Below are 10,432 nucleotides of genomic sequence, written 5' to 3' on the forward strand. Positions count from 1 at the left end.
CTCCTGAAGGACAGGACCATGGCTCCTCCTCCGGTCCCACACTCGTACTCCTCCCTTTCCGAACCGGTTTCTCCCAACTTTCACTCTGGGCCTGTATTGCTGGCATTAGGCCTATTTGCAGATTCGACTGGATGTGTGATGCTACAACGGAAAGAGTTCCAGGATTGTGTTTTTGGTCCACCTCCCATATTGGTTTCAGTCATCTGTTGGGGCTCATTCTCTTTCCCCTTTTCTTTCTGCCTATTTTATACAATACATGAAGCGTTCGCGACGGTCTCGGGCCTTGGCCTGGGAGCCTGGTTGTGTGAGAAGGAGAGGGTGGGAGGCCCGATGATAGGGGTACCACCAAAACACAAAATTAGTATGCTCCTTTGAGTTTGGAGAATAGTGCTCGGATTTCCTATAGGTTCTACAATAAGAAGAGAAACGTAGGATCCTAATGTTCTGGGGTGCAGAAGTGTAGTTTTCCCCCTGTGTCTTGTTTGGGATGAAACACTTGGACTTACATGAGGCTGGCATATGCAGTTTCGAGGATTGTAGAAAGTGTGTGAAGATGGGAGGCTAGTCACTTTATGTTTCAGAGTTTAGGCGTCTTAATCTCTCGACTAGTAACAGCCAGACATCGTTCCAGCGAGGTGGTGTCTCAAGTGAGAAGGAGTCAACAAATTGTCTATTCACTAGGATTGGAGAGGCCTTAGTAGCTGATGCCCAATGCTCGGTTCTGCTGGTCAGAGGTTCTTGGCGTTTTTGGGTACTTTGTGGGCGCTTAACAAAGCATTAGTATAATACAAGCTTCATACAACAGTGCCTGCTACTAATTTTCTTCGATGTTAGGATAAACTTTCTCGCTTGGATTTGCGTATGGAGTTGATTCTGTATATGAGTATAACAATCTCAGGACGTGAATATTGATAGATTTATCTTACTCGGCGAGAACAGCTATGGTGTGCCTATAAGCATAACGCCACATTAAATCTCTCCTCAGAGGATGTTACGGATTTCAAGCTCAAGAGTACATTTACAAAAAGTGACGGCTCTACAGCCTTTGGTGATTCTATACAGATAGCTGGATCGACGCGCCAATGTGGGCGACCCGTGAGTCCGGACTCTCGCTTAAGATGTAATTGGTACCTCTCCATGAGTCATATCTTCACGCACAAGCTCAACGAGCCTTCATTGCTACGATCGCAATGCACTGAGTGTAGAATAAATCACTCGATACTGGCCGGTAGACATTACACGCTGATGGTGTTACAGAAGACTTGACATAAACTTGTCGGACAAACACTTATATATAAACAAAACACCCATTTCACGAGTGGACCATGCAGAAGTTTGTTATATATGGACGCACATGACATCCTATACATTCGCACCGTCGCAATTCACCATATACAATCATTGGGTTTGTAGCTCAGAACTTCATTAGTGTGAATATGTGTGTGAGAGAGAGGGCGATTTTCTAATGTGCGAGAAACGGAGTTAATAATAAACACAAAAAGTGCAAACACACTGTTCTAACTATTCACTTGTGTGACAAAATAGAAAGGCTCAGACCCACCGACTCTTAATTCCTGGACGACCGAATCACGTCCGAGACTTCGTATAGAATGTGTGTACGCGTAGTTTTTTTTCCTTGGTCTGTAGGCCTAAGAAAATAATAAAAATTGAGAACTTATTTTGGTTTGTAAAATGTAACTATCGGTATCAGGGGGTCGGCCAAAAATGCAGAGAGTGAAAGGCGCTAAGAAGATATAATATTTCATATAATATTAGCAAAAAGACTAGGGACTCTCTATTCGAGCTTTGTAATATACTAGTGTTCATCAACGTTGTCTCTCTTAAAATGCTGAGAGTAAGATAGATGAAGAAGCAATGTCCATCAAACTATACCTATGAGTGACCTCACAGCAGTACGCCTGGCTCATACATGTTTGTATTTCTTATAAGGTCGGCATAAAATTAGAGTATTTGTCTGATCATTTTGATGATATGATTTGGATGTCCGCGTCACATTTAGTACACATGTGTTAGATATCGGTACCCATAGGTGGTGTTGCATATAATAAGGCGCGATCTTGGAGTGATTAGATGCCGCTCTATCTCTGTCATAGTAGAGATGGGCATAAGCTAATTAGAGTTATAAGAACAATCATCGTCAATGAGAAACGAAGAAGAAATAAAATACTGAACAGAAAATATAAAACTGACAAAAACAGGAGACGCTTACATTACATTATCATCTCCACACGATCCTTAATTAACAGGATAGCAGAGAGAAGAGGATTACAACTTCAGCAGGGTTCACATTCCAGAGAAATGAACAATACAGAGAACATGGTAAAGTAACATGGAACCAACCACAAAAAGATGACATGTCTGACCAAACCAAGGACAATACGTGACTACTGCAGCATTAACTGAATTACACAAAACTTTCCTCTCAACATCACTCTCGAAGCTAATACCCTCTGGGTATCCCTGCTCTAGCAGACCTCTCGTCTTCAGAGTGTCTTCGATCTCTCACACATCTACAGTCACACACCCGCGCCCCTGATTCGCTTTGCAGTTAACCTGTAGAGACTCCCATGTCGGCACTCTGCGATTACCTACGCTGCTCACTTCATAGTCCCACGAATTGGTCCCACCTCATGCCTCTGATCGTCAGATCCAGCACGTGCTGCCCAATGGGACGCCTCATCCAGCGGCTCTTATGCATGGGACGGGCCGGGTTCTGGTTGATCTTACGCTACATCCCGTTACGACTACCCGTACACTCTGGCGGCCGGCGGGCTCGTCTCAAAGTTGCTTGGAGTACCTTTGGACTCTGGATTGGGGTGTTATTACAGAGTAGCTCGCACCTCCTTCTGCCTGCTCCATGTTTGATTGCTCACATAGCTCACGCTCACCCCGACCTCATCAACCTCCCACCCCACGTAAAGGTTGCTGATTGGTCGGGAAGGAGGTCGCCAGGTTGCCATGCCTCTCCCTTTCTCTAATGACTGTTGCTGCTCCTAAGAAACACCTCCTAAAAGACTGATGAAAGGTATTATGCAGACGGTTGTTTTGGGCCCCACTCATGACGGCGACACGCACAAATGACAGCAACTTCAACCAACGCCTATCCGTACACTCGCGAATAATTAAGCTGTGAAATATTTTAAACTCGAAACACTACATGTGAAAGCATAGGTGGAAAGTGATGATTCATTCAAATGTGTCGCATCACACAACTATGATCCATTAACACAATAATTACAAAAAGAGTTTCTATGAGTCTGTCTGACCCGCTTTATCAGTGTACATTTTCCAATCTCCCTCTCCTTCGACAGGGATGTGATCAGAGAGTCCAATGTGGGTGAGGGGGGAGGCCTTGTATGCTCCTTTGTGAGAAGTGTAAACCAAATCCAAGGTGTTTTCCCCTCTTGTTGGGAAATTGACATGCTGGTAGAGTTTTGGGAGGACAGTCTTAAGATCAGCATAATTAAAAAATCTCCAGCGAGGATGGTAAATCCATCTGGGTGTGCTGTCTGTTGTTCACTGATGGCCTGATACAGTTCACAAAGTGCCACATTCCTATCACTGCTGTTGGAGGTTGGAGGGATGTATACCGCGACTAGCAAAACCGCAGTAAACTCCCTCGGCAGATAGAAAGGACGGCACCTTATGATCATAAACTCTGCCAGTGGTGAACAGTGTTTACATACTACCACAGCGTCCTAGCACCACGCATCACAGATGTAAACACATCCGACGTAGACAGACGAGACGAACACGACAAACTTTCGGACAAACACTTATTATATAAACAAAACACCCCATTGTCGGGGGAGCGAGGGGCCACTGCATCTACTCGCACCGCCATCTTAATCTGGTTACAGACACTTGTGGATATAAGGTTTTTTAATGTGCGAGAAACGGAGTTAATAATAAACACAAAAGTCACACACTTCTCTTAATAGAAGCGCCACCTACTGGACGACCCGAAAGTGACGTATAGAATGTCCAGTTTTTCTTTGCCTAATAAAATTGACTTTTCATATATGTTCAGGGGGTCAAAAATGCAGTGAAAGGCGCTAAAAATAATAATAATAGCAAAAACGATAGGGACCTTCCAGTTGATACTGGCTCAATCCCTAATAATAAGAAACATAGCAAATACAATAGGGACCTCCAGCAGTCGCTGGCTCGGTCCCTAATAATTTGTATTTGTATGTTTTGTGTCAGAGTACATTTAGTACACAGTGGTTGTCTCTGTGTGTGTTTCAGGCGGAGGGGGAGGACAGTCTGAAGAAGATGCAGCTAATGGAGTTAGCCATCCTGAACGGGACGTACAGAGACGCTAACATCAAACCCTGTAAGAAACCGAGCAACCAGAGATCAATCAGAGACTGTCTGACCAACCAGAGACTGTCTGACCAACCAGACCTTACTCTGCACTAACTGCTTTCCTCCTCTCCTCCTCAGCCTCCCTCGCTTTCTCTCTCGCAGCCTCCTCTCAGACGTCTCGTTTCCTCTCAGGCCCGGCCCCTGTTGTTCCCCCGCCCACCGCTCTGCGTACACCTGCCCCCACAGGTCCCACCCTCATGCCTCTGATTCGTCAGATCCAGACGGTGCTGCCCAATGGGACGCCTCACCCAGCGGCTCTTATGCAGGGGACGGGGCCGGAGTCTGGTCTGATCTACGCTACACCGTACGACTACCCGTACACTCTGGCGGCGCCGGCCTCCATCTTGGAGTACCCTTTGGACTCTGGTGGGGTGTTAGGTAAGCCTGCCCCCCCCTGCTCCTGTGATTGCTCCCCCACGCCTCATCACCACCCCCATGGTCAGTGGAGCCCTGCCCCCACGCTGCTCCTAAGACACACCTCCTAAAAGATGCAGCGCTGCCCCCTGCTGGACAGAGTCCGAAACACTAAAGGTGGAAAGTGATGATTTCATTCAAATTCACTTTAACCAACAAAAAGAGTTTATTGTTGACCCGCTCTCAAGTGTTCCTCAATCTGTCCACAGTAGGATGTCTTTAATACAACCTCTGCTGTCCGGTGATGTGTTGGCTGTGAGCGAGGCGTTCAGGTACAACTGTTCACTTTAACTTTGATTCGCTGAAGATGTTTATACTACTGTTGCCGTCCCTCACAAAGAGAACCTCACAGACCTTAACAAAAACTGATCTTCATCACAGTCGCCGTGGCAACACATGACCGCAGCTTTTTGCCGTGTCATGTAACTGCAGCTTCCTTTACTGAAACATGTGACGCCTTACTAAGACCTGAACTGCAGCCAACACGCCTCCAATACGCCACCAACACGCGATACCTATGAATATTAGTTACTAAGAACTGGCCTCTAATATACCTCCAATACGCCTCCAACACGCCACCAATACGCCTCCAACATGCCACCAACACGCACCAACACACCTCCAACACGCCTCCAATATAGTGTGATACTAATGGAGTGCTAATGGTAATGCTAACTGTGCTAAACAACAGACGATCTGTATTTTAAAGATGTTTTTAGAACTGGATGAATTATAATGAAAAATAAAACAATAACAAGAAATTAGAAACTAGTTAACAGAAAGTAAACAAACTCTTCTAACCAGAAGACCAAGAGGTGTAAAGCTGAATTGAGGACCATTTTTAATTCTATTCAAAATCACGGAAGTCCTTGATTTCAACCACTGGACTAACAGACGTCTGCTCGGTTGCAACCGTGATCTCTAAAATACTGCATGTACTTGGGCCAAAGTCTGAACATTTCAACAACAATATTAATATTGTTGATATACAGTTAGGAAATTTCTGGAATAAAATCATAGTATTACGAAAAAAACATACTTTGGCAAAAAAAAATCTGACTTTTGGAGAAACTTTTTTAATATTTTGATAAAAAATTATTAATATTACAAGACAAAGTTGAAATATTTTTATAAAAAAAGTCAATATTTTGAACTGTAACATTGCAAGAAAAAAGAGATGAAATATTTTTTGTTTTAAAACAAGATTTTTACTTTAGGCTTGAACCTTTTTATTAAAATTATTCGGATGTTTTTTCTCAATTTTTTTCTTGAAATATTACTTTTTGTTCATTATGTTTTACTACCATTTTTTACTGAAATATTTTAAATTATTTTCTTGTAATATTATAATTTTATTTTGTGTGTTTTTTCCTAACTGTGGTCCTTAAACTCCTGATACTCTCTGTTTGCCTCTCAGGTCTCACTTGTAACCACAATTTCTACTTTTGTGCCTTAACTTGTATTTCTAACGATTTTCTGTGATAATGTGTTGACGTACCTGTCCATGTGCATACCTGTTGCCCCCCAATCTCCACACCTGCCTTTCCCACAATCCACTGCTTTGCCTTTGGCGTCTGTTCAGGGGTGTTTTTCCCACAGTGGACCACAGTTTACAGAGTTCAGTGATCGGATATATTGATGTTTAAAATGATCAACGATTGGAGTGCTCTGAATGCTGAATGGTACAGTGGCTACCACATAATCACAACGTGCTCGGTTCGATTCCAGACGCAGAAAATCTTCATCTGAAAGAAAAAGAATGATCACAATAAGAGACATAAAGTTTACTGAAATACCAAGCTGGAGATTGAACATTTATAACAGAGAATAAGCTCCAGCAACCAATCCACTGACTTTCACTCAACATCCATACACATGTACCTGACGCTGTTATACTGCCCCCCACTGCTCACAGGCTGAATTGCATCTTGTGGACATTGAGTTCTACTCTGAAGGATAAAACATAAAAATATCAAAGTGCTTCCTGCTTCCAGGGACATGGCACAAAAAGCATGCTTACATCTTTACAGCAGCATACCCACAGTTTTTAAGAGATCACTGCAGTGAAATGATGAGATACAACTTGAGAGATGTAACAGTACAATTAGCTGTCATTTTGCAGTCTACAGCGTTCTATAAAACATTGCTCACATGTGCATGAGTGATGAATTTGATCATTTTTATTAACATTTGCCATTATTTCCCTGTTAATGATGATACTTTCGATGTTTAACAATAATATTGATTAAAATATCACCACAATAATACTTTATAGGTACAGGTGATATTTAGTTGCAGAACAGCTCTTTTTCGTCTTTGCCGTTTATTCCATTGACAGGTCTCTGAGCTGGGGGGAGTATTAATATGCAGACGGATGTTTAAGGGTGTTTCTGTATCCAGTTTTATGATATTTGGATAATAGTTTTCACAGTGATTGAGGTTTATAAAATAGAATCAGGCGTACGTACGGTTTTATAAATCTGACATAAAGAATTCATATTTCTCTCTTTGTGCATACACACAGTTTTAGTCAGGAATCTACAGAGTTTTATGCATCTGGCCCCTGGTGTAAAATCAACCCACAGGTAACAGAGCAGGTGGTTTCTGGGAAATGCAGCCCCAATGTGTGATGGTGAAGCTACCCGTCAGGACGTAAGAGTCACCACAGTGAGGATGTTTATTTTTTATTTTGAGGACTTCATGGCTCCTCCATGTCGCTGATGACAAATAATGGATCAAACACTTCAAATGATTTGTTCTTTTAAATCTTAAACTCATTTGAAAGAATCCATGTTCTCTGTGTCGTCTGGTGTCCGATGTTTCATCTCAGTGAGTCCAGGAGGCTGCAGAGGGAGATATGTTCAGTCTAGCCTAGCTTAGCATAAAGACTGGAATCAGAGGGAAACTGCTAGCCTCCAACCACAAACTAGCTTCAGTGCTAACTGCAAATAAAACCACGTTTCTCCACCTGTTCAATAAACAAACTCTTCTCTTGATGGAGCTAGGCTAACAGTTTCCACCTGCTTCCAAGCTAAACCTATCTCCTCTATAAAGGACAGACACAGAAGAATCTTACTGTGGAGGAGACAGAGAACAAGTGGATTTACTCAACATTTAAATAAAAGTTCTCAGATGCTAATGTGACGTTGGCTAATCCAGAAAAATCTGTTTGACTTTTTTCCTGTAAAGGAAATTGTTTTTTTCCCACATTGAATTCCAACTGATGAAATTGTAATTTCTATTGATCACAAAACAAAGTAACAAATAAGTAACACAAAATTAATGAAATAAATCTGATGAAATTGTGCAGAGTCCTGGTCTAAACCCGCCGTGGAGACGGCCGATTTCTCCGTCACAATAACAGATCTCACTTGTCTCAACAAACTCAAACTCGGCTGCTGGTAAAAACTTGTACAGTGCCGACTGGAACAGATTTATTTATGTCTTATGGTGGCGGCGGGTCTTCTGTCTGCGGCGGGTTGTGTTCAGGTGCGAATGGTAAACTTATGTGTTTGCTGTGGTCTGGTTGTGATGGTGGTGGACAGGTGGACAACCCTATCAGCTCGGTGTGGCGTTCAGGGACACAGAATGTGATGTCACTGCTAAACAAGATGCAAGGGAGTTTTGAATGTGTTCATAAGCATAACATGGTCAAACCTCATTTAACCAAAGGAGAATCACTTTAGTTAGGTGGTTTGATCCATAAAAAATAGGTTTTTACCTGATAATACTTTCCGTTAGGAGAATATGACTTGAAACCTTTTATCTCCAAAGTGTCATACTATAATTTGTTATATTTGTGAATGAAGTGTGAGATTAAAATAAAACTTAGAAGATTAGCAATTGAATCTTTATCTGTTCACCAACAGAAAGTTTTATAATTATTTCTTATTTCATTAAAATATGATTGTTTTGTGACATTTCAGTCAATTATCCTGTGAAAAATGCTGTTTGCAAATAAAAATCAGGTTTTTTTCAAAACAAACAACTGATAAAGAAGAGATAGCCTTCTGAAGTCTGAAATGTTTGATATTTTTTGTTAAACAATAAAGAATTTACCTCTAATATAAATAAAGTCGAGAAAGTGAGTTCATCGTATGCTGATGATGCACTCCTTTATGTTTTAGAACAATGTGGGACACCTGGCTTCAGCTAAAGTTTGTGGTTCCTGATGTTCTGTTAGGAGAAAGTTTTGGGATTTGTTGATTCTATAAAGTTCAAATCCAGGATTTTATTTAATACTGACATTAAGAGCTTTCTCCAGGAATTACATTCTAGTCAGAAAAAATGTTAAAATGTTGTATTTGTCATTCATATATTTCTTCCTTTAGGCTCTGAAAAGAATCAAAAAATTCTCCTATACTTTAAAATATTAAATGTAAAAACCTGTGAATCAGTAACTGATACTTTGGAGATACAGGGTTTTCATACTGCTCCTGGTTCTTACATTTACTGTTAGTGTACAAGCTATCAGTACAACAACATGCAGTTTTAAAACAGCATGACGTTAAAAAGATAAATATAATGAATGCAGCTATGATAATATTTAATGTATTATGTATTTATGGACAGAAAAGAGGAGCTTCAGTTTTCTGGTTCCTCCATTTCGGGTCAGTTTTATTCTAATAGCTCCTCCTTGTCCGCTGCCACCACACCAGACATTTTAAAACCTCCGACAAACCTCAAAGACGATGATTTAAAACATAAATGTTTTGACTTCATGGACAAGAAGATAAAGAGTATGAATGCATTTTACAAAAAAGTATTCCACTTTTATATGTTTTATTTTTTTGTCCATGTTCTGTATTTTTATTTCTATTACTTTTTGTTGCTGTGAAGAAAGTAGTATGTTCTTGTTGAAAGACATATAAATATATATAAAAAAGTATAAAGCAGGAATGTATATGAAAGGTCACAGTTTTGTACTTTGCTGTTTGTAGGAAGGTAGCAACTTTAGTGTAGCAATGGATCGATTTTAGGGCTTTATACAAACGACGGGAGCTTCCTGTTAATATGCAACTTTTTATGAATGATAGTGTTTAAGCTGATGGCTGTTAATGCTGCTTTGTGTCATCACAGCAAAGATTTCCATGTAAAGAGAAAAATTCTTTTTGAAATGCAATAAAAGTTATTGAGTAAAACAATTGTATCCTCTTTATGAAAATGGCTCTGTTTTATTTTCATTTTTACTTCAGAAACAAGACTTTAAAGTCCAGATGAAATAACTGTTTTAACTCTTAAAGATTTTTGTATTTTTATATCAAAAATCCAATAATTTTTTCTTCATGTAAAACAAAATGTCACATGCTCACGTAAGTGTGAACCAACCAGTTTCAACCAATAGTATCATGACATCCACCCTTCAATCAGTCTTCAACTTTTATCAACATAAAAGTAAGACTCAGCAGAGTACATCAGCTCTAACACAGTGAGCACTGACGTTGAATAACACTGATTATCTGGGTATCAGGGCTCCTGTCAGCGGGGGGGATATACCAGGCAGACAGTGAACAGAATTGATGTGTTAGAAGCAGGAAAAATGGACAACGTGAGGATCTGAGCCACTTTGAAAAGAACCACATTGTGATGGACGACTGGGTCAGCTATTGTGGGGTGTTCCCGGTCTGCA

At 40.8% G+C, this 10,432-nt stretch overlaps 1 protein-coding gene across 1 annotated transcript; it reads left to right on the forward strand.

The window, feature by feature from the left end:
• Positions 1–4,269: 4,269 nt before the first annotated feature.
• Positions 4,270–5,862, forward strand: LOC118329017 (protein quaking-B-like; the record flags this gene model as incomplete). Its single annotated transcript, XM_035662949.1, is given in 2 exon segments — positions 4,270–4,357; positions 4,468–5,862. Coding segments are annotated over 2 exon segments (495 nt in total), but the record flags the coding sequence as incomplete, so codon positions are not given.
• Between the last annotated feature and the right edge of the window lie 4,570 nt (positions 5,863–10,432).

The sequence above is a fragment of the Morone saxatilis genome, unplaced genomic scaffold (genome assembly GCF_004916995.1).
Source record: "Morone saxatilis isolate NCDOM2014 unplaced genomic scaffold, NCSU_SB_2.0 Contig19, whole genome shotgun sequence".
Lineage (NCBI taxonomy): Eukaryota > Metazoa > Chordata > Actinopteri > Moronidae > Morone > Morone saxatilis.